Raw genomic sequence first — 24,223 nt, 5'->3', positions numbered from 1 at the left:
AAAAATGAGCTGTCTGGAGCCTTATCAGCGTGGGCCGAATACCATTGCCTCTCCCTGTTTTCTTGGCCGGGAGACTGGACGACACATGATCCAAAGCCCAGTTCTGGTGTGAGTTGACTGGGTGATGTCTGGCCTGCTAAGTACCAGAACTAAGTTTAACCCCTCTTAACGTGAATTTTTTCAAGTCCTTATTTGCTCTGGATCTTCCTGAAAGATTCAGAGCCCACAGTTCTAAAGCCAGGAGGTTGACCCGGCTGAGTCACCCAGTGTGTCTGCCGCAACCACCAGTTGCTCACTCAGAACGAGGCACCTGGCCTTGTGACCATCACTGGTTGCCTCATTTTGGCCTCAGAGCAAAATAACCCATGGCAGTGGATGCGCTGGGCAGCTCAGACTGGATGTTCATGTGGTCAGCTGCATGGTGGTGTAACGAAGGGCTTTGAAATGAAAAAGGGTCAGAGCAGCTCTGGAGGCAAGATACTCCAGGTTGCCCCCACGCTGGTGCAGACGGGGTCCCAAGGCAACACATGAACTGTCAACTGGGCATATGTTTGATTCCATGTAAGATATAATAGTTATAGCTCTCTGCCCACCACATCACGCACATATCTGAATTTTCACAAATCATTCTAATGAACCTCAGAAGGTGCTGTAGTCAAGGAAAAGAATGTTTAATACTTTGTCTTCCAGTTTCTTGATTGGGTCTTATTGCATATAGGCCTTCTGTTTTTAAAAGTTTTTAAAATAAGTACAAATGGCATATGGTTCTCACATACCCTAGCTGTCTTTTTCGTTTATTACAATCATCTGGTAAAGGGGGGAAAATGAAACATGCAGGTCATTTTTGTTTCCTAGAGTAAAATTTGTATTATTCCAGTGGAAGATTTTTCCCTAGAATATGTGGAACCTCAACTATACTGCATTGCTACATATGGTCATTTGGAAAGGTAACATATTTTCTTCCTTTTTCATTGTAACACTCCATGATTTTGATACTGGAAGTTTGTCCTTTGATTCTGTCAGGACTACCTCCTTGAAAATTTGGCTAATTTTAATTATTTAACCTGCTGTGTCATAATATTTACAGATTCTTCACTTAAGCAAAACCTTCAAATTCTTTTTAGATGACCAAGTGGGTCCTGCTAAAAATACTGCAATGTCACCTAGTTGCAATTAGCTAGCCTTATTTTCTAGGATATGCCATTCAATTTCCTCTCTGTCCACTTTGCTCCCCAGCAGCTGATTCTTTTATGTCCACTGAAAGTACTCAAACATCTCCGAGCTGCTTTGGATTTCCTGTTCACTTTTTTCCTTGTAAGATTTTTTGTACATCTGAAATCTTAGGGTGTTCTAAAGTTTGCTGAAATCTTTCTTTTGCCTGGCTGGTGTCATTTTGGCTACATAAATATCCACACTCATAATTAGTTCATTATTGTTATATATGATTTGGTGATAATTATAGTTACTCGCCAAATATTTATTTAGGCATTTTGTTAATATTCTATACAGCCAGTCTTGCATTCTCATAACTATAGTATATGTTCTCATAATTACAGTATGTGAACATACTGTGAACATTCTGCGCAGTATGTGAACATTCTGCATTTATTTGGCTTTATTTCCTAATGTCTCTTAATACTCTCCTTATTTATCCCTTTTCAAGTGCTTCATGCATCCCTTCACAGTATGAAATGCCTCCTTTAACAGTGGTGTTGGATGCTCTGAGAGATGGGAATATTGAAGTGGTGAGAAATATGGTCTATCAAGATTCACTGAATCCTCCAAATGCACACACAGCTAATGGAGTGACTTTGACTTCTTCACAGGTAGTTACATTTTGTAATAAATATATCTCACAGTCCAGTACAAAGTAAGACCCATCTATGCCCAATGATTTGTAAATGTTAATCTTATCTAATGTGCAGCTGAACTCTTGAAGAGCTTTAGGTATTTCTCCTTATTGCTTTACAAGAATATGACATTTTATAAATAGCTATTGCTTGATGTAATAGCTAAAATCTTGCTAAGATATGACTTATTTTAAGCTGATATTTTATTTACTTAATTGCTAATTTGCTATAGTTATCTTATTCTCCCTGTGACCAAGTTTTCCTACTAGATGGGGATGGAAGCGACAGGAAGGATGATTCATATTTCTTGACTTTGCATTTCTTTGTAATGTTCTAAGTGAGGGACCATAGCATCTCCCTAGTGTGAAGTCCTTTGAGAAAGACATTGGCAAAATGCCTTCCATTAATAACCCCTGCAGCAAAATGCCAGTTTACAAACTGTCTTGAGTTCTGGGAAGCTTGAAATGAGCAAACAACTCATTATTTTCCCACAATTACTTGATGCTGCATCAAAAGCACAGTGGGCAATTAAAATGATTATCTAGTTTTAGATCTAGATGCTGGTATGGGTGATCCTCCAGGGTAAACATTAAAGCAGCAGTGTGGAAGAGAGTCTTCAATCATTGCCCAGGTATGCTGTATGCTAATATTGAGCCTACTGAGATGGATGAACTTTACCTGTTGTGGGAACTCATTAAGTTCGGTAGAAAAATGCAAATTGTGAATTGTCCATATTTTGTGTTTCCTTACAAGATGTAATCACTAAAGCTAATGTGTACTTCTCTGTCTCCAAAGATGGTCTTTTTTTGTTTATGTCAATGAACATTAGGCCTCAAGCACACTAGGCATTCAGTTTACTCCCTAAGGAAGCTTGCAGATGAGAATGTTATTGCAGATTGTCCAGATGAGAATGTTATTGCAGATTTATTTCCAAGATAACTGTGCTAAGCTTTCTAGTTGCTGGTACCAGAAGTCTTCTATCTGAAAGTACAATTTCTAAGTAACTATCAGCAGTAATACAGATTTGAGCCCACTGACTCAGACTCACGTTGGTCTCAAGTCACTTCAATGACTTGTCTTGGACTCGACTTGTCAACAAATGAGGAACTGACTCAACTCAACTAGAGGCTTGAGCCTAAAACAGACGGACAGGAAAAAGCTGAAACCTGCATGGCCTGCTCCCAAAGCAATCCAGATGCATGTGGCCCGCCTTCATGGCACAGTGTCAAGTTGTGCCACTGGGCATTTCTTTTTGTTGTCCCTCTACCTGCACACTGTCACACAAACACACCACTGGCGACCCCCAAGTTCCTCCCACATACCATCCCATTGAATGCCCCCCCTTGATCGGCCACACACTTGCATGTGCAATGCTGCACCCATACACAGCATCGGAGCACTGGTGTGCTAGTGATACATTGGCAAAGCACAATTACGGAAGTCCCTCCTACGTGTTCCCTTCTCTCCCCTTCACGCCATGCCTCCATTGGACTGTCTGCTTTGTGTATGTTGTAATTAAATCCATTGAAGTTGGCATACATTCATTTCTTTGCTTTGCCACAGCCCTGCACTCGCAGGAAGGTGTGAAGATGCTCATCTTTGACGCTAAGACAGACTATCCTGGGTTCTGTTTGCTTTGGTTTTTACCCTGGAGTGTGACTTTGGTCCAGATTTCACATGCTTTGGAGGCATGCATCATTTAAACATCCCACCTTCAAAGCGGTTGGAAACCCCTTTATTTTGCCTGTCTGTTCCACCCCCTGTATATTTTTGTATTTTTAGTAACTGATTTGCTGGCCTAAGTTTATCCAGAAGCAACAAATGCTTTAGGCGGTGGCTTGGGATGGGGGTTTAGGTCTACTCAGCAGCCTGACCACCCCTCTATTTTGGAGGAATGCAGGGAATACCTTGGGCCTTCCCACCTCGAGCTTATTGCCTAACACATTTGCTGTTCCCCTCCAAGATTTTTTTTTTACCTAACTTTGTTCACATCTTCTCCCTCCACCTCCTTTTTTTCTGTGAAAGTCGGCTCCTAGACTTGAGATTCACTTGAAAGTATCTTACAAGGACTTAAAACCAACTTGATACTTGGAGGTATAGACATGAGACTTGACTTGGGAGTTTATCAGACAAGGGAAATTGGAAGTATAATCCAATGGCAATCTGAACGCAATCATGGGGTTTCACGTTATTGCGTGATAGACTACCACACGCAAATTCGGGCAATGGGAAGCCAGTTAAAATGCAATTCACATTCACATAAATTCACTGAACTAGCAAATTCACGTGAATGCGTTCTGGGACCACTTTCTTTTCATTCAAAATTACGAGAAATTCCTCACATGATAAAGTCCTTGGAGTAAACGACTTGAATATATCACTGGCTATCAGGGAATTAACTATTCAAAAGAAACTTTGGTTTTAGTTTAGAGCTAAGATGAGCAACAATTAATGTGCAAAGCTGGTTCTGTTTTGATGGTAAATATGTTAAGGCTCAAAAACAAAAAACATCAGCACGCAAAACTTCTGTATGTTGACAGAACCAAATTACTCTGAGAGGAAGAGTGATACATTTGGGCAGATATGTTTTTATCATACAATTTTATCAGCCCGAGAGCCCAATGTTTCCACTGGAAGTAACTGTGAATGGAGGACAACTCTGGTCAGGTGAGCCAGGTTTTACATTGTCTTAAGAAGCTTTTTTTTCTTACATTGTCTTACATTGACTTTTTTTTTTTAGTTTCCACAGATTAGATCTCAGTTTTGTCTTCATCTACTTTAGGTTCTTCTAATGCTTCATTTTGTCCACATATTTCTGGATGTCGAGGCCTAGTGATGGCAGAAAATCAAATTGAACTTGACATCTCCAGACATAGTATATCAGTAACTGTGAAAATCCCTAATGAAAAAACAGTGGTGTTGGTAGGTTTGTTATATTGATGACTCTTTGGTATTTATTCTAAAGACAAATCTTTTTATCTGGATGGAGTTAGCCTAGAAAGCCAGTGTGGTTTAGCAGTTTGAGCACTGGAGCATGACTCTTGAGACCAGGATTGAATCCCCACTCAGGCATGGAAATTAACCATGGGCAAGTAACACTCTCTCAGCCTCAGAGGAAGACAAATGCAACCCCCCTTAACAAATGTGGCAAAAAAAAAAGTCAGAAATGACTTGAAGGCACACAGCAGCAATATTAGGAGCACAAAACATACCAATCACCTCTGATCTGTTTCTCATATATATATATATATATATATATATATATATATATAATTTTATGACTTAACTAAACATACAGAAAATATAGAGACATAGAACATACAAGACAAATAAAACATATAAAACATATTTACATTATGATGCATGTAAATCGCTAAAAAAGCAGTGTATATTTATTTATACTCTTGAAACCTCTGTTTACTAAACGTGATTAAATTATTTAAACGGGTATACGACATTTACTTTCTGTCGTTATCCGTTACTTTTAAATTTTTATGCAGCATGTCCATTATTCCAAGGTTGTTTTTTTTTGTCCCTTTTTCTTTTTCTCCCTTTCCCCCCTCTTTTCTTCTTCCCTTCTCTCTGTTTCTGAGTACAATTCACAGTCTCTTTTCTTGCCTTTAAAAGTCCTAGCTGATTTGGAACCTAGATGTTTAAGGTCTTCTTCCATAGCTGGCTGTCTAATACACCAAAATCTCCTTCACACGTCTTCGCCATTATTTAAAAAGTGGCAGGAAGCAAGGGTACAAATGGACTTCTCGTTTTGTGGCACTCTACCTATAGAACTCACTCCCCAAAGAAGCTTGCCTTGTACCTACATTAATATCTTTTAAGCATCAAAAGAAGGCATCTATTTTCCCAAGCTCTGGATTTTCCATTTCTGATATTATTGTTTTTAGTGGTACTGTGATAACAGTTAGTATTAAGGATTTTTATGTGTGCACATAAATATATTTGTGTTTTATATTAACTATCAATGAATTTGTTTTTATTGAAAGGTGATACACACACACACACTTTCCATTAAGTTAGTTTTGACTTAATAGTGACCCTATGAATGACAGACCTTGAAGAGACTATGTACTTAATCCTGCTCACATCTTGCATACTCAAGGCTATGGCTTTCCAGATCAAGTGTGTTTTTTTTGTTCATCCATCCATCCATCTATCCTTCTGTCCATCCATCTGCATATTAATATAATAGTTCTTTCTTTTTCTGGAGTTGGTATCAGCACAATGCAAGTGCCTTTTGTGCACACATATCTTTGAGTTGAATGACAAATACATGGAAACAGTGCTTGCATACTTGATCCTACTACTTTCAGCTTTCTCTAACATAGGCAATTTTATTTTCTGTTTATTTTAAAGGAACGCGTACTGGCTGTTCCAGCAGACAGTTATAGCTACACACTTCTCTATAAAGACACTGTGGACAAGTCATTTGATTTCATCAACAAGTGTGGTGAAAACAGTTTTTACATTAAGTAAGTCACAGGCCAATCCTGTATGTGTCTGCTCAGAAATCAGCACCACAGAATTTAATGGCATTTACAACTAAGTGTGTTTAGGACTACAGCCTTGGGCCTGGAGTCTTCAACACCAAGTGTATATGTTATAGGCCATGGGTAGTATCAACTAGTGTTCCTTTTTCAGTGCAATGGGGAGGGAGGGCATTTTGGGTGGTTTGATTTTTTTTCTACTTTCCTGTTGCATCCCCTCTAAATTTGCTCTAGAGGCTTGTCAAGTCTTGCAGCATACATTATGTAAGAGCACAAGGGTTTCAAAAAGGAGGGAAACTGCTGAAAACCAGCCCATTTTACTTACAGAGCATTCCATCACCGATGGAACACTAATTACCATCCTATTATTTGTCAGTCCACTTTTATTTATTTATTTAATGCCACCTGCTTCTATGGAGTATTATGAATAATGGGCTTGCCAGTCCCTACTGCTAGGATAGTACAATCTAAAAATAAACACAAAAGAAATAATAGTAGGAGGGGAGGCAAATGGGGGCAGGATAAATGGGTGAAGGGTTAGGGGATTCTTTCAAATTCATATCTTTCAACTGGGATCAAAAGGCTCTTCCATGAGCTTCTTGCACTGAACAGAGATCTGAAGGCAATAGAGGCATTCTGGGAAATAATTTCAGAGAAAAGGAAAAAGAGTAAAGTTGTTTTAAGGCTCAGGATACCTTTGGGCAACTCAGGATGGGAGACCTGAATAATCTACAGGTGAGCCACTGCATTAGAGACAGGGTGCTATGGACAGAAACTTTAAAAAAAACCACCATGGATTTTGTTAAACATTGTTTTAAAGCATATAAAATTAGAAAAAGATGTACAATTATAATTATAAGTAAACTGACACCAGTTAATTTCAAGGTTTAGTGAAAAATGGAAACAGGACAAGCTTCTAAAAGGTATAGTCTGTTTTTCCTTTTCACAGCCCTGTAACATCCTCAGAATTCTGCAGAAATTCAGCAAGGTCACTTGTGGCAGCCTACAACAATGGTGCATTGCCTTGCAATTGCCACAGAATTGGTGCCACCAATCTTACGTGTGATGCTATGGGAGGGCAGTGCCACTGCAAACCACACATCATTGGCCGTCAGTGTAACAGGTGCCAAACGGGTTATTATGGATTTCCATTTTGCAAACGTAAGTGTACTACAGTACTACTAATTTTTGGAAGTGGTAATATTACATGTTACTCATGCTTGAAGAATTGAATGTTTCATTTTGTGATTGATTTCAGACTTTAAAAGGATTTTCTGTAATATTACATCATGGGGCATCCATATACAATATTTAGTAAACAACATAGGACAATTTTTTTGTGGGATTTTCGGGCTATGGGGAGAAAGCCTTCGACTGTCAAGTGCCATGATTCCATCCTATGGAAATCCAGTTTTAATCTCTGAAATATTGGAGGGAGTACAACTAACATGTGTATAGTTTTTAAACTTTTCACTGTTAAATGTGAGAATAAAGTTGGATGAGGCAGAAGTCTGTTCTACTGGATTTTTATGCAAACAAAGATTAAAATATTTATTGCATTCTTGCAATTTCAGCGTGTCGTTGTGGACGGCGTCTTTGTGATGATATCACTGGCAAATGTATTTGTCCTCCTCAAACCGTAAAGCCAAGATGTGAAGTGTGTGTGAGGCAGCACTTTGGCTACCATCCCCTTGCTGGATGTGTACGGTGCAATTGTTCAATCAAAGGAGTTGTTAACATGGGAAATCCTGAATGTGATAAAATGAATGGTCAGTGCAGGTAAGTCTGTAGTTCTGGATTGTACTTTCTGATTTAAGCTTATGATCACCTGTGTTGGCCCTCAAGCAAAGGAATTGGGTTCTTCTGCGATTTGAGGTACAGCTCAGTGTTGGTGGCAACTTAGCCTATCCAAGCAAGTATTGGGGTGAGGAAATGTTCTGTATGATAGTCTAAAGGTTAATTTTTTCATAGCACACATTTAATTAATTCTCCTATTTGTCTACTTCTCCTAGTAGTCTACTTTCCGTGAGCTAATCAGCACTTCCATACATTACTATCTAGGTGTTTACGAGAAATAGGCATCTTTTCTTGTGCTGTCACCTTTCTTTGCAAAATGTTAATCCAGAGCCAATTTAGACAATACAGTTCTTTTCTGGTATACAAGACATGTTCTGTTGAAATTAAGGGGTTTAATTTTTGTGATTTGGAACACCTTATGTGTAATGGAATCCACAGAAAACTCATGAGTAGTCATTTTAATAAAAATAAATACCAGTAGTATCAGTTCTAAGTCCTTTATTGTAAACTAGATGGTAGGCTTTTCTTTCTTTCTTTCTTTCTTTCTTTCTTTCTTTCTTTCTTTGTTTCAAAGATAAGTCTTCCACCAGTCTTGCAGGCTTTTTTTTTTATAATGTTAATAGGTTATTTTCAGAACATTAACCCAATTGTTTTTAAATGAGCTGCTGTTGCATTTTCTCTACTTATAAATTCAGAGCACACTGAAGCTGAAAGACTTAATTCAATGTCCAAATTTGCTTTTACATTTTACTTTCAAGACATATGGATAACATGCTCATACTTAAAGAGTCTTCAGATATTAACCATATGTATTTTTTTCTCTTACATGCGTTCTGTGTGCCTGGAGCAAAGCATTTATTCCCACATGCTGATTAATCATTCAGGTTTAAAAATTTTGCTGCTTTATACCATGGTGTCAAACAGCAGAGAGTTTTAATACATTTGGCCCTCCATATCAGTGGATGGATTCGTTATTCAACCATCCATGACTTGACAAAATATATATTAGAATCATAGAGTTGTAAGAAGCCACAAGGCTCATCCATTTCAACCCCCTGCCATGAGAGAGAGGGGGCTGATAATTTTCTTTATCTCTTGGTTTGGAAAAGTTTGTCCTGATGTTGCACCAAAGCCATGCTCCAGCCCTAGGGACTGGAGTGTGGCTTTGGTGTGGCTTCTGGACTCTTAGGACGCATGCATCATTGGAACACCATACCTCCACTGTGACTCGAAGCAGCTTTATTTTGGCTGTCTGTAACAGGCCTCTATTTCCACAGTGTGGCAGCAGCTCATCTTATCCATCAAGATGTCATTAGAAAGTTGATTCCTTGAAAAGTGAACTCAAATTACAAGTGACCAATGAAACAAGGAAGTATGACACATTTGCTGACATCTATAATTAATTTATTATTTATGTGAATTAATAATTATCCCCTCATGACCACTGAACACACAATTCAGATCTGGAATTAAATATTTTAATCATTTATACTGGTTTGACATCACTGTATCATTCTGATCATTTGCTGGAAGCTGTTCTTTGATAGCTAAAACAAGGCAGGCTATTGCCATGCTTCATCTTGTTTACCAGAAACCAGAATGAAAATAATTATTTCTTTATTTATGATAAATTTATGGTGAATCTTCTTTTCCTTCACTGCCATCGCAATGTAGTTCAGCTCACCTTTTCTTATTCTCATATATAAAATTTAGATATTTTATATCAATTTTATGTATTGTTTGTTTTATATTTACAGAACACAGCTTTGAAATCTTTAGATAGGAATGGTTCATAAATACAGACAAGTAAATAAATAATCTGTTTGAATATCCATATTATTGTCTTCATCAACCTGACATAAGAAATTATTACCATTAGATATAATTTTTGTGCTTGGTTTCACTGTTGAAGATGCCGTTCAGGAATAACAGGCCGACAATGTGATCAGTGTGCTCCTGGTTCCTATGGCTTTCCAAACTGTAAGCCTTGCAGTTGTAACAGAAGAGGAACAGAACCAAATGTTTGTGATTCAAAAACAGGAGTTTGTCTCTGTAAGGTCAGGTGCTTTTGCATTCAAACTTTGGTGTGGTCATCATTATTAACATTTGTTTTAAATTTGAAAGTAATTGTCATTCCCATATTTTCTGAAATAATAATAAAAATATTAATTGGAAATATATGGTTGCCCTTGGTTGATACATCTTGAAAGCAAACATAATTGTAATATAAAGTTATTACATTTTCTTAAAGAGGATTCTGCATGGTTGTTTTTACATCACTTTGCATTATATAAATTTGCAGTCAAGTGTATGGAGTGCACATGTGTTAACACTGTTATTTCTTAAGCATATCTTTTACTAGCTTTACTAGTCTTAAGGATGCTGTCTATTCCTGTTGTAATCAGTAAGACGACCTCCATTCAAAAATGATCCCTGAGCAGAAGGACTTTATTTTTAACAGATTCTCCACTGCCAATATAAAGTGATAGGAAACCTAGACATCCTTGAAATAGCTATGGGTGGTCTTTCAACATTACTCATACACTATTTGAAAGACTGGTGGAATTCATTGGTCCTGCTTCCACTCTAGTTGCCCATTTCACTGGGGGCCTCTGTGAGTGTGACGGTAGCATTGTTGGGAGTGAATAAGGATTATTTATTACACAATTGTGATCCCACAGCCAGGTCCACTCCTGGAGCATACAAATTGTTGACTTGTTGTTCATTGCTAAACAGTAATAGTGCTTCCAGACAATCATTTCCAAAGACTACAGTCTCCAGTGCTAAAACAACACAATATGTGTTATTTGTTTTAGTTCGTGATATGATTTATGTAGTTAAGTATCAGAACCATATGTATTTTCTATATCAATAGTCTCTTATTTTAAAGCAAGAGGTTTTTTTCTTAAAAACTGGGGACACTGCATAATTTCCCCCCTTACCTAGCTGACTTTTTCATTCTTGCACAGTGTTCTTACTAGCAGTATTGCTAGGGTCAGAATCACAGCGAAAACACCAAGATAAGTTTTTTTAAATCTTCTGGTGTTGTGGCTCTCACATGCTTAGTAGAACTCTTTCACAGTCAACTTTTAGATATATACAACTGATGTTGAATAGATTTGTTTAGAGATCCTTGTGAGTTCCAGTTCAAACTAACCTGATTCGTAGATCAATGTATATACAATTATCTACTGCCTTTCACATTTTCTCAACATTTTATAATAATTCTTAGTTCTACAATTACATGTTTAGGAGAAAGTGATTTAGAAATATGAGTTTACAGAGAAAGGACATTTCAAAAGATTAATTTTGTGATAAATACATTTTGGGATGCCTCTCTTAAGGAACTATGTTTTGAAATATGTATTTATATGGACATTTACTAGCAGATTTTTTTTAAATGCTGATAAATGTGGAAACAAGGCAGAGTAGATATGGTGTTTATTCATTTATTTTATCTCACCTTTCTCCTGGTGCAGGGCCTATTAAAGTTGAGCATGTGCATAAGAGGGAAAAGAGACAGAGTTTTCCTATCCCTAGTGCTTAGAATCTCAAGATCAAGAATTTCACATAATGTGTGTTTTCAGTGTGTATCAGCCCAAGACTACCAACAATAAAAAAGTATGACAGCCATCCACAAAAATGTTTGTCCTTAATGGATTCAATGTAAAAGCCATATCCATAATACTTGTGGAGCTGTTTGTTGTTTCACTAAAGAAGCACAATTTATCACAGACTTGAACTTATCTTTACAAAGGGGGAACTTTTTGTTCAAATGTCTGCTACTGTATATTTTTTAAAAAGTCCATGAAACCATTTTTATTACTAGTGAAGGTATTACAGCTGTTCTCATGTGTATATTACTGCAGGAGCTTTATGTGGAAACATTTAATGACTTCTTACAACTGACTTATAGGAGAATGTTGAAGGTTTTCAGTGTGACATGTGCCGCCCTGGATCATTTTACTTGGACTCTTCTAATCCAAAAGGTTGCACCAACTGCTTTTGTTTCGGAGCAACCAATATTTGTCAAAGTACAAATAAACACAGAATTAAGGTATGCTTTTCTGAAAACTGTTGCTTCTAAGGGTATAGTGAGAGTAAGTAACAGATGAGCTCCTATTTTGTTTGCGTTAAAACCAACTATAGGGTAGAGTAGGCCTTAATACTCTAAATATACCAGATCATGTCTGATCTTGGAGGCTAAGCAGGATCAGCCTCGGTTACTACTTGAATGGGAAACTGCCTACAAATACTAGGTGCTGTAGGCTATATTTCAGAGGACAGAACTAACAGAGCTACCCCTGAATATTTCTTACCTAAGAAAACCATAAGAAAAATGCATGGAGTTGCAATAAATCAACAGGCAACATGCACATACACACACACACACACGGTGGAGCATTAAAGTTGGGCCATGACACCAAGTTGAAAACTATCTGGAGGAGGGATTTACTTTCCCTACATGCAAATAGACACTATTTTCTCACTTTATAAATTGCCCTATGCCTAAAGCTGCTATTAGTCCTGTAAAGAAAAAAATATGGCACATGTAAAAAACAACAACGATCTCATAAATTTGTTAACTACAGTTGAACTCATCTCACTAATTAGAAATTCTTACCTGATTTGTGGACTGCCATAGGCTTGATTTGATATAACTATTTATTATTATCTTTTTAGGCCCTTAGGCTGTGGAAGGTGCTTCTTAGAGGTGTTAATCTCAGACCGTTATTTTCTTTGTAAGGACAATTGCACTGTTGCCCTAGTGTTCATTGGTTTTAATTCAGTCACTGGCAGATCTTTGTTTGTGGAAAGAAGATTGACTTGATTGTTTACCATAGGTAGAAGCAGAATACCTTGCATACCACTGTAATGCCCAAAGTACATGTTTCATTTGCCACAACGATCTCTGTGGTTTGACTCCCATCCATCCATACAGTTGATCAGCATTGCACATATAAATTAAAGTATAAAGCTGGAGAAATCCCTCATGTGATGTTGCTGATCCAAAAACATTTTTGCTAACCTTCCTTAATTTGGCATCCTCCAGATTCTGTGTTTTATAACTTTCATTTCCCTTACCATTAATCATGCTAACTGTCGATAATGAGAATTGCTAGCCAATGCATCCAGAGGTCCCCAGCTTGGGAAAACCTGTTTTGTGCTAATGATATGGATGATGGGTGATGAGGGTGGTGGCCATCATCTCAGTGATGCCAGAAACTGATCACTGTAGGCAAATAGAACAACTAGCCTGAGATGGATTAGCCTGAGGGTGCTTTGTGGTAGCATGAAAGACCAGCAGCTGTTGTTACTGATAGCAAAAAGTCAGAAAATATTCTCATATGAAGCAAGTATAAATTCCCTGCAGAAACAAGGTGGAAAGCTTTATTCAGTCACAGAAACCTTTCTTTCCATTTCCCCCTCGCTTTGCTTTTAGTTTGTGGAGATGAGGAACTGGCTTCTGAGAGATATGGATAATGACATGAATATCCCAGTAACTTTTAACCCAGGCAGCAACAGTGTTGTTGCTGATGTCCAAGAACTACCTTCCTCTGTGTGCAATTTATACTGGATGGCACCTTCATCTTACTTGGGAGACAAGGTATATTATCTTTGAAGTTTACTGTCTTTTTACTGCCCAAGGTCTATGTCATAGACTTCTTTCTTGTCTGAAATGTTTTTCCTTGTCTTTCTCCTAGCTCAGTGAGGTGACTTTTCTTTTCTTTTTTCCCCACCTCTCTTTCGCTACGCTACTTCTTTTATGATGCTGCCTCCTCTTGCCATCTTGTTCTTTGTCTTCAGCTCTTAGATAAGTAATGGGCAACACTAAGGTGTAGTCCCCCAGGGAAACTTGGAGGGCTGCATCACCTGTTCTGTCCCCACAATTTTCAATTTTTTTCAGTCCCAAGTGCCTCCCAGTGCTCCAGTGAGCATGGGGGCAACACTGCCACATTTGAAGACATTTTCTCCACAACCCCTAGGGGCATTTGAGAGCATTCTGAGGTGGACTTTTTTGTTCCCTTGTGGGACACAAAAATGGCTCTGGGGATACAATTTCCCTACCCTTGCCATATATGTATTAATATTTTCTAGATGCAAACACCCCCTTATTCCCACAAAAAGGGTTTTTGAATATGTTTAGTCAGGAATACACACCCTTTCCCCATACCTCTGTGTATTATATCTATGTGTAACCTGTTGGTAGGTTTGGAAATGAAATTGTATAGATCAAAACATTAAGATTATAATTTTAATGCTTAGAAATGATGTCATATGCTCTTATAATCCCTTTCATTATGTCTTTAAATATGTTTCAGCTTTCTTCATATGGTGGCTACATGACATATCAGGTTAAAACCTTTGGATTACCTAGTGAAGGCATGACCCTCCTGGAGAAAAGACCTGATGTGCAGCTGACTGTAAGTAAAGTGCTATATAACTCTGAAACCCTGTTTCTTAGTGCTAAACTGTTTTTAAGAACTTTTATGCCTTCTCCAGATTTTGTTTTCTTTCTGGGTTTCTATCTAAGGATAGGTTGGTAGCTTGTCCCGCACTTACAGGTTTCTAGTCTACTGCTCATTTGATACAATCTCTGTGGAAAGAGATAAGAGACTGTTTTTTTTTTTATCAGAAAGTACCATCCTAATGAACAAATAAAAATAAATTTGCTAGATAAATAGTTTTAGCTCATAGGAATGTGAAAATTACATACACATTCAGGATGGTACTGCCCAGGTACTGTCTTTAGCAAAGTTTTTTGCATCATTACTATTTTTCATTTTTCTAAAACGATGCCATATTTCTGATTTCTGTGTGTGGTTGTGAAATCTGGACAGTGAACAAAACTGATAGAAACTAAACCAGCTCATTTAAGATGGGGTACTGGAGGAGACCTCTATGATTACCAGGGACTGCTGAAAAGACAAATAAATGGGCCTTAGAACAAATCCATCTTGAACTCTCCCTAGAAGCCAAAATGACTAAACTCAAAGTGTTGTACTCTGGATATATCATGAAGCAACATGACTCACTAGAAAAATAAAAAATGATTGGTAAGGTAGGAAAAGAGGAAGACTATTACAGGCAGATAGACTTAATCAAGGAAGCCACTGTCCTCAGTTTGCAAGACCAGAGCTGCTGACAACTTGGACCTATCCCATGTGCAGGGTCTCCATAGTCAATTTTGAATTGACAGCAATTTACAACAACAGTACATAAATATTGCACCTGACAATTCACAGAATAAACATATAGTTACTTTATGCCTTCCTGTCATAGGAATTTCTTGGCAATATTTATTTAGGAGGATTACCCTTGCCTTCCTCTGATGCTGTAAGAGTGTGACTTGCCCATGGCTGAGCAGGAATTGAAACCGTGATCTCCAGAGCTATAGTCCAATGCTGAAACCACTACACCATGCTGTCTCTCTGACAAATGAACATACCATATATTTACATACTAGCTATAGTCCTCTTTGCTGCACTTTAATAACATTGGAAGTATTTCTAAATGTAACACTGTACTGAGAAATAATAAAGAGTCTCATGGAACCTTAAAAGTAAAAACATTATTATAGCATAAGCATGTATGTCCTGGAATCTGCTTAATCAGAGGTATGAAGAGAAATCTAAATTACAAGTGTATTTACACATGATAATAGTGGGGAATAATATTCATAAAAATCAGAGGAAAGTTAAATGTAGGAAGAACAGTCTATGACAACGATGATCTCCTGTGTATTGGTAGTTTCTCTTGTTTTTATAAAATAGTTTTATAAGGATTTAAAATGTGGCGGCCGTGGGGCATGTGTATGAATTATTGCTTCTGCTTCATTAAAAATGTTTACTTTATTAATTTCTTTGAATCCATCTCTTAGAACAAAGTGGGATATAGTTTTTTTTAAAAATACATAAAAAGAAAGAAATTCTGCATGTACTGATGTTGGAATGGTAATATTTTTGTATAGGGGCAACAGATGAAATTAATTTATGTGGATCCTAACAATCCTTTGCCTGACAAACAGTATTATGGATCCATTCAGCTACTTGAGGTAAGAATTAAAAGAACTCACTAGCTCTGATAGTTTCTCCTCTGCCTCTTTCTAGCACAGTTTCAAAAGCAAGGTACCAGATCCTCTTGTTTTAAAGTAAATTTTCAAGGCTGCATTCCCAAATAGTGAGAAAACCTAGGTGGGAGAAAAATGGAATTTGTTTATGAATACAAAGGTACAGAAGTAAGCTATAAATAGATGTTTCATGAAATTATAAATATTAACACATGTAGAGAAACTGTATTGTACATGTAAATTGTAACCTGGGATGGAAATCATTGGAATTGAAATGGAATTGAATGTATCTCCTTCAGATGTTGTTGGACTGCAGTTCCCATCAGCCCTAGCCAGAACAGATAGTGCTGAGGGATGATAGGTCTTTAGCAACATCTGCAGCACCACATTCCTTGCAGCAAAGGGAATGCTTTGATACAGGTCAAATACAGATATGGCCTTTTTCCCTTGTTCAGTATATACAGTAGCTGAGGGCAGTTTCGTAATATGCAGTCTTCTCTAGTGCAGGTCCTGAAACCAGTCTTTGTTTATTACAGAAAAAATATATAGAAGTTTTGCCATTTGATTGAAGTAAGGGCGCACAAGTGTTTTCAAATTTCATTTGTCTGGAAGTAAAGTTTCCATGGTGAGAAACAGTTGCTGTTTGGGAGTCCACTGTAGGATTAACATTAAACAGCTTACTTCCATTACTTCCATTACTTGCTTCCATTTGTTTCGCTTATATATTTGGGGGGGGGGGGGCACGGGAAGGTATATTATGATGTTATATTTCTCTGGTGTGCCCCCATTCATCCAAAGAAAACAAACCTTGTTGTGCTGCCCTGTACTTCTCACATTTGAGAGAAGTAATGAGCAAGTAATACTGTTAAAAGGCTGAGCTGAGCTGTGAAAGTGGCATCAAAATGTGTTATTCGTATTCTTATTCTTATAGTGCAGTATTTCTCAGAACTACTGTGCAGAGTTTACAGTTAAGTAGCTGCTTGTTTAGGATGTATGAAAGTTAAAAGTCAAGCTGGGTTCTCGTCTGATTCATGCCTGGACTTGAAAAGGAAAGTTACTTGGAGTTGCATTCCATCTTCAGTTGCACATGTGTTTGCTGATGGTTGGAGGCCATTCTAAAAAATAATAACCATGTTTTGATCTGTGAGCTCTTCTTTTGTGCTTAGATGCTAAAGCAAAGTTTATCAATAAAGTATAGATCTTGCTCCCTAGTTCCTTAGCCATGGTCTCCCAAAAGCCTTTCAAGCCATCAGTATTCTATGCAAAGTGAATTATGTTTTGGTCCTGTGGAGAATACACATAAAGAATCACACTATTCTATATTATTTTTAGTACAGTAAAAGTACAGTACAGTAAAACGTAGCACTGTACAGTATACTTTGGATCAAACATCAATCAGGAAAGAGACTTTAGTCAAGAACTCAGAAGAAGACTAGGAATCAGAAGAGCTGCTATGAAAGAACTAGAAAAGATCCTAAAAATAAAGATATAGAACTGAGCACAAAAGTTAGAATTGTTTAAGCCATTGTATTCCCCATCACCATGTATGGATGCAAGAGCTGGACAGTGATGAAAGCAGATAAGAAGAAAATCAGTTCATTTGAGATGTGGTACTGGAGAAGAGTGCTGAGGATAGCTAAAAAGACAAACAAATGGGTCCTTCAACATATCAAGCTGGAAATCTCCCTGGAAGCCAAGATGATTAAGCTGAGGCTGTCATACTTTGACCACATCATGAGAAGGCATGGTTCATTGGAAAAGACGATAATGCTAGGAAAGGTGGAGAGATGAAGAAAGAAAGACTGCATGCTAGGTCGCCATGAGTTGGAACAACTCGAAGGCAGTTAACATCAACAGTTCAAGGAAACGGTTGTTTGATTTTATTTTCTAACAATAATTTAGTGAGTATCCCATAGCCATTTTTGTTTACTAGACTAACATCCCAAGTATCAAGTAATTCAGATTTCAAGAAAGAGTTTCTAAAAAGTTTCTTCTTTTGTGGTATGATATTGCCTAAAATAGAAGCTTTTTGCATATCCTAACCAACTTTAGTTTTAAAATAGCTACAGCGATCTCTTTTTGAGTGTTGTAGTACTTCTAGACTGAGCAGATTATGAATAAGACTTCTCAAGAGCCAATTTTTTATTGCATCTCTTATGTACAGGGGAACTTCAGACATGCAAGCAGCAATAACTTGGTATCTCGGGAGGAGCTGATGATGGTCCTGTCTAGACTAGAAGGATTACAAATCAGAGGGCTTTACTTCACAGAATCTCAGCGGTTAACTTTGGGCGAGGTTGGTCTGGAAGAGGCTACTGGTACAGGAAATGGCAATGTTGCTTATAATGTAGAGGCATGCTCCTGTCCTCCTGGATACCTAGGTGATTCATGTCAGGTAGGAAATTTTCTTTGTCTCCACACTGCATCATCCCTGAGACATTGCTCATGAAAGCAATTATTGACTTAGCTATGGTGAAGAGAAATGATTGTTCACATTGGTTTGACTTAAAAGCATATTAAAGATGTATTTATGAACTGCATTGGCAGTTCACTTAAATATTTTACCTCCCTTCTGTATTCTGCTTTGATAAATGGTGCTCAATGTGTAGTCTTTTGTGCTATTTTGTTCAATTTAGTAAGTTATGTTCATCTTAATTTATTCTAGTTAGTTATTGGTGCAGATGTCCAGACAAAACAGTTATCTAAATCGCTTCTTCCAATAGTGCCTGACTACTAACCTGACATCCATTCCACCATACAGTATGACATCCCTTCCACTGTACAGCGCTTTGTGACACCTCCCTGCCAAAAAACACCCCCTGCTTTGAGACCATCCAGAGCAGGTTTTAAGGGTGCATAGGAAACTGCAAATGGAGCTCCCTCATGGTTTAACTGGTACCAGCAGAATCTACTGGTTCCTTGGCTAGTTACATCCAATGGCAAAAACAAACTGACAAGTTCAAAGAAAAACAGTATAACACATTATGTTAAACTTAGCTTCTGAAGACTCATAAAGCAGAAAACATTTGTCATTGCTTCAGAGAAATGCACACACACATAGCTAGGAAAGCATCCACAGAGAGGAAATATATCCACATATCCCAGGGATCACCCTTCAGTTGCCAGATCAGTAGTGCTGATCCCTTCTCCTTGCTGAAATATGTTGTTGTCAGTTTCTTCTGAACAGTGTTTATCTGTATATTTAATATATCTTAACACAAGTTATTGAATTACAGGCATAGCCAGTAGTTCATTTGCAGAGCAATGGAAGGAAAATGTCTTAATCCTAAATTTTGAATATGAAAATCTGTGTTTAATTCGTTCCTTAGCTGTCTTACTTTTGCACCAGATGTGTGGTAAAATTATTACTACTTGTTAAGACTATATTGGTCAAGGCATCACAGAGTAGTTTGTTTATGCTATGGAATTATTATAAATGTCATAAAGTTCAATGCATTATTCCTTAATTGTCAGCTGGCCAGACAATCTGAAATTTAAAATACAATACCTTTATTATTTGTACGGAACTGAATTTTGACAGGTCCACTGGGAATTAGAAAAGTTCCCTTACTACATGTGCCATTTTTTTCCTATGAAAGGTCCAAAACCCTGTCATGCCTTACTTCTGATCATGTCATTTATTGGATATCATTTCATTGATTATCATTAAGACTTCTTTCTAATTGCTTCAAATTGATGTGTACAGTTGCCCATTTCATTCTCATGTTACAATCATACTATTAGACATTATTTAATGTCATTTGAAAAAATATTTGAAGGGGATATTTTAAACAGTCTTCATTATTTGAAATGTTCAATTGATCATCATGTTGAGGCCTGTATTTGGTATAGTTATAAAACTCTTCCTGTTCCTTCCCTGCTTACCAAACACAACAACATGCCACTTTGGTGTGGTCTTTTCTTTCTTTACCTAGCCTGATAAAAATATGTAGCCCAAAGGAAGATACAGAACTACTTAGTCAAGTAGCCCACACACCCTACATGTTTCCACAGAATTACTCAGCCTATGATTTACAATTCTTTTTTTTCTACAGTTCTAATCGTCTAGTACCGTCTGACTGTGTTAGGCAAAGAAAAAGTGATGATTGCCACACCTTAATTCAGATATACATTCATTTGCTGGAATTGCAAAGTGGTTCATTAACCTCAGAAGCTGCTGTGTGTTGCACAACTTGACTCATGTATAAAGTTTAAAGGAGGGGCATATCACAGCACAGACTTAGTCAGAAGCAGAACAATCACAGGTAGCATAAGAAAAGGGGCTGTGTAGCGAAAAGAGTGATATGAACAGCAAAGCCTAAAGCTAAGCAAAATGACGGCCGGAATGCAGAGACCAAGCAGCCTCGGATTGCTGATGTTGTGCATTGGCCTGAGGCACTGTTTAGGATATGCTACACAAGAGAGGATACCATTTCCTCATTTTCAGGGCCAAGGGCAACAGCAACAAATTCACTGGGATTTTAAACCAAAACAGGTAACATGCATTCTTTTTCTTCCCTTCCTCTCATTTTACTTTTTACTTTTTAAAATCTTGACATAGAAGTGCACAGTGCTGCATTTTAAGTGAAAACAGTAAATCAAAACCTCATCTCTTTGTCCATTTGACTAGATTTCCTATTAGAAAATTAACGTTTCTTGTAAAACTTTGCTACTCATCTGTGTATGAAGTATTCACATTTAAGCTGTTAGCCAGATAGCTTCCCAACAAGTATAAGAAGTCAGTATATATGTTAACTATATGTTTCTCTTTAGGTTGACTTTCCAAACACAAAATATAATACTCTTTAAGTTAATTTTTCTTGCTCTGAAATATTGAATGTATGATTAACATTATTCAAAATGATGGGGAGTAAATGTTTTTTTCAGTCTGTATGGCAAAGTGGGCAAGTAATTGCATTTGTCAAAAGTTAAGATGTGTACTCACTGTCCTACATAGAAGTGTTATCTGTATAGGAAATCTTATTTTCTTTCAAAGCCTAGGAGGAAAATTATGTTTGAGCATGTAGCAAAATTAATGTTTATTCTAGAACAACACTGAAAAACTTCAGTGGGGCAACTTCCTTGAAACTGATTAATTATGTTTTTTTATCCCCGAAGTACTTTTAATTGTTGTTTTGCTTGGATTGTCAGTAACTCTTAATTTGGTAAGCTAGTCTGAGACCATTTGGGTCAGGGGGCAGAGCTGTGCTGAGGTACCATCTGGCAATTGCAAAACCATTGTGTAAGGAAGTACTGGATATTTCCCTATGGTGGGTTACAGACTGCCCATTTGGGGCGGGCTGTACCCGCCCCTTTCCCCAGTGTATCGGGGCCTCTGTGGTGAGAACGGCAGCCGCTGAGGCCCTGATCCGCCGCTTTTCAGGCTGTGGGGAAGCGGCAAAACGCTGCTTCCCTGCAGCCTGAAAAGGGGTGTCCCTGGGGCTTTAAGCCCCAAAGACACCCCGCGGCGGCGGGGAGGAGGAGAAAGGGGCCGCTTGGCCCCTTTCTCCTTTGGTCTGCTGGGCGCAGCCGTGTGAAGGCTGCGCCCAGCAGACCAAACCAGGAAAGAGCTCCGAAACAGAGCTCCTTCCTGCTCCGCGCTAAGGGCGCACCATAATCCTCTGTTTGCTGTTGTTTGTTGTTAGCTGCCTTGGAGTCAACTTTGACTCATGGTGGTCCTGTGAATGAGATCCCCATGACCCCCTATTCTCAGCCTCTCTGCTTAGGTCCTGCAGGTTCAGGCCCATGCCCTCTTTGATTGAGTCTAGCCGTCTGGCATGAAGTCTTCCTTCCTTTCTTCTGCCTTCTACATTTCCTAGCATTATTGTCTTTTCTAATGAGTCAGTATGACAGCCTCAATTTAGTCATCTTGGCTTCCAGTGGAGAGTTCAGACTTGATCTGTTCTGGGACCCAATCCCTTGTTACATTAACATAAAGCCAGAAGAGAATTTGAGTTCATGTCTCCCAGGTCAATGTCTGATTCAAAGTATTAAAAGGGCCACAGTTTACTATCTGAGGGCAGCATTCTTTTATTTGACAACCATCTCTGTATCTTTGCTTAAAAAATATGATTCTGCTCCCCATATCATTTTTCCTTGACTTTGATCTGAAAGAAAGAAGAGCAGCGTTGTTTCTTAAATGCTTCTAGCCAATGAACATTCTTTTCGTGCTTGTCTTGTCTTTGGGACAAGCCTGTACGTACAAATTGTGCTTCATATTAAAGAATGCTTCTCATTGCCTAAACATCACTTCACATATCCCCAGGTCAGGAAATCAGGATGAGTTAGGAGAGGTGACATCACAGCAAGTATTTTAGAAAATTAAACTATAAATTAATGTAGATGTCAGGTAAACCATAATGGACAAACCATGTTCTGTAGAAAGAATTTACTAACTGGAATGTAAAAGATATATTTTCAAAATATTCTGCATGGCATATGAAATGTATCCCATCTGATAATCCATCTTGGGTTTAGGGTTAAGAGAATCCTTCTCAACAGATTTGGGAGACTTGATACATAGAGATATTTTCAACTGTTTAAGAAGTTATTTGACTTTGAAACAGCTGACATAATCCATTTTCAGATGCTCATATCCTGTTTTAGTAATCCGAGATGTAAAACAGGGTTTTTGACCCCTTTATGATAATCTCTTCAGGCAGGGGATCTAACAAGCTGGGTAGGTTTCCTGGATCATCTGGACCCAGAAACTATAGTGGCTGAATTTAAAACAAGTCAGGATATTAAGCCATGTTTTCAAATTGATTTAATATTTTGGTTTCTTCTGAAGTTGTTTACCATAGCTTCCTGGTTTGGATGAAATGAAAACTGAAATATAGAAGACGTTTTGGTTTGTTTGTCACATGAAGGGAGGGGTAAACCCCCTATAACACCCCAAAAGCTAAACTATTGGTATCCAAACATGACCTATTGTGTAATATGTATGTGAAGATTTAGCAGTTCAGTTCTTCTGCCTGAAAATCTTACTAGGCAGTTAATTTTAAAACATGAAAAGTTACAATTATTTCATCTCCACCATTTTTCGTGTGCATTAGGAATGCAGCCCTGGATTTTATCGTGAGAACAAAGGTCTACTGACAGGACGGTGTGTTCCTTGCAATTGTAATGGAAATGCAAATAGATGTATCGATGGTTCTGGAATTTGCATTGTAAGTAATACAAATTACTTACTGTATTTGTATTTCAGAAATTATTGAAACTTTTCTCGATTCTTAATTAATAACTTGTGAAATGTGTGCTGCTCTTGCTTCAACTGAACAGACTGATAGATTGCAGACCTGTGATTTGCTGTTGATTTCTTCTATTAATAAAACAGACAAAATTTAGTCTTTCAAATGCTTTTAGACTACAGCATCCTATCAGCCCTAGGTAGCACAGTCAATGTTGAAGGAGTTATAGTCCAATAACATCTGGGAGGGGGCACATTTTGCCCATCACTGCTGTAATGGTTTCCTTATCTGTAGTAAAGGGGGGAAAAACTTTGTGCATGCAATGCCATTCAGTACAGCTGTATATGTAGGGCTTCATTGGTACTGAAATACATAGATTCTACAGTGGGCCCTTGGTATCCTCTGAGTTTTGGTTCCAATATTCCTCATGGATACTAAAACCAATGGATGCTCAATTCCCATTAAATAAAATGGCATAGTAAAATGGTGTCTCTTATATAAAATGGCAAACTCAAGGTTTGATTTTTGGAATTTATATATATTTATAATATTTTCAAACTATGGATAGTTGAACCCATGGATAAAAAATCCATGGATATGGAGGGCCAACTGTATAAACTTGTTTAGTTTTGTACATGCATAAATGTGGTCCCGTAAGTAGTGATCCCACAACTTACAGTACAGTGCCAATCCATAGATTTTGGTATCCAAAGCAGAGGAATAGATAGCATCCCCAACAAACATGCATAGTTTCCAAAACAAGTGAGATATGGCACAAGGTAGGAAATCCCCATCCCCGCCAGAAAATACAGTAAC

At 37.8% G+C, this 24,223-nt stretch overlaps 1 protein-coding gene across 1 annotated transcript in view; it reads left to right on the top strand.

Moving 5' to 3' along the window:
• Window positions 1-24,223, top strand: part of LOC121917420 (laminin subunit alpha-3-like) — a 176,128-nt gene that overhangs the window by 86,758 nt on the left and 65,147 nt on the right. Inside the window, exons 29-42 of the mRNA XM_042443368.1 lie at window positions 856-947; window positions 1,664-1,826; window positions 4,391-4,517; window positions 4,633-4,772; window positions 6,219-6,334; window positions 7,299-7,510; window positions 7,924-8,128; window positions 10,059-10,203; window positions 12,063-12,203; window positions 13,590-13,754; window positions 14,470-14,571; window positions 16,119-16,202; window positions 18,382-18,612; window positions 23,273-23,386. Coding sequence (XP_042299302.1) covers window positions 856-947; window positions 1,664-1,826; window positions 4,391-4,517; window positions 4,633-4,772; window positions 6,219-6,334; window positions 7,299-7,510; window positions 7,924-8,128; window positions 10,059-10,203; window positions 12,063-12,203; window positions 13,590-13,754; window positions 14,470-14,571; window positions 16,119-16,202; window positions 18,382-18,612; window positions 23,273-23,386 — 2,037 coding nt within the window. The remainder of the gene's footprint in view (window positions 1-855; window positions 948-1,663; window positions 1,827-4,390; window positions 4,518-4,632; window positions 4,773-6,218; window positions 6,335-7,298; window positions 7,511-7,923; window positions 8,129-10,058; window positions 10,204-12,062; window positions 12,204-13,589; window positions 13,755-14,469; window positions 14,572-16,118; window positions 16,203-18,381; window positions 18,613-23,272; window positions 23,387-24,223) is intronic.

The sequence above is a fragment of the Sceloporus undulatus genome, unplaced genomic scaffold, assembly GCF_019175285.1.
Source record: "Sceloporus undulatus isolate JIND9_A2432 ecotype Alabama unplaced genomic scaffold, SceUnd_v1.1 scaffold_17, whole genome shotgun sequence".
NCBI lineage: Eukaryota > Metazoa > Chordata > Lepidosauria > Squamata > Phrynosomatidae > Sceloporus > Sceloporus undulatus.
The sequence above is the reverse complement of the archived record's forward strand: the minus strand, read 5'-3'. Positions and strand labels throughout refer to the sequence as shown.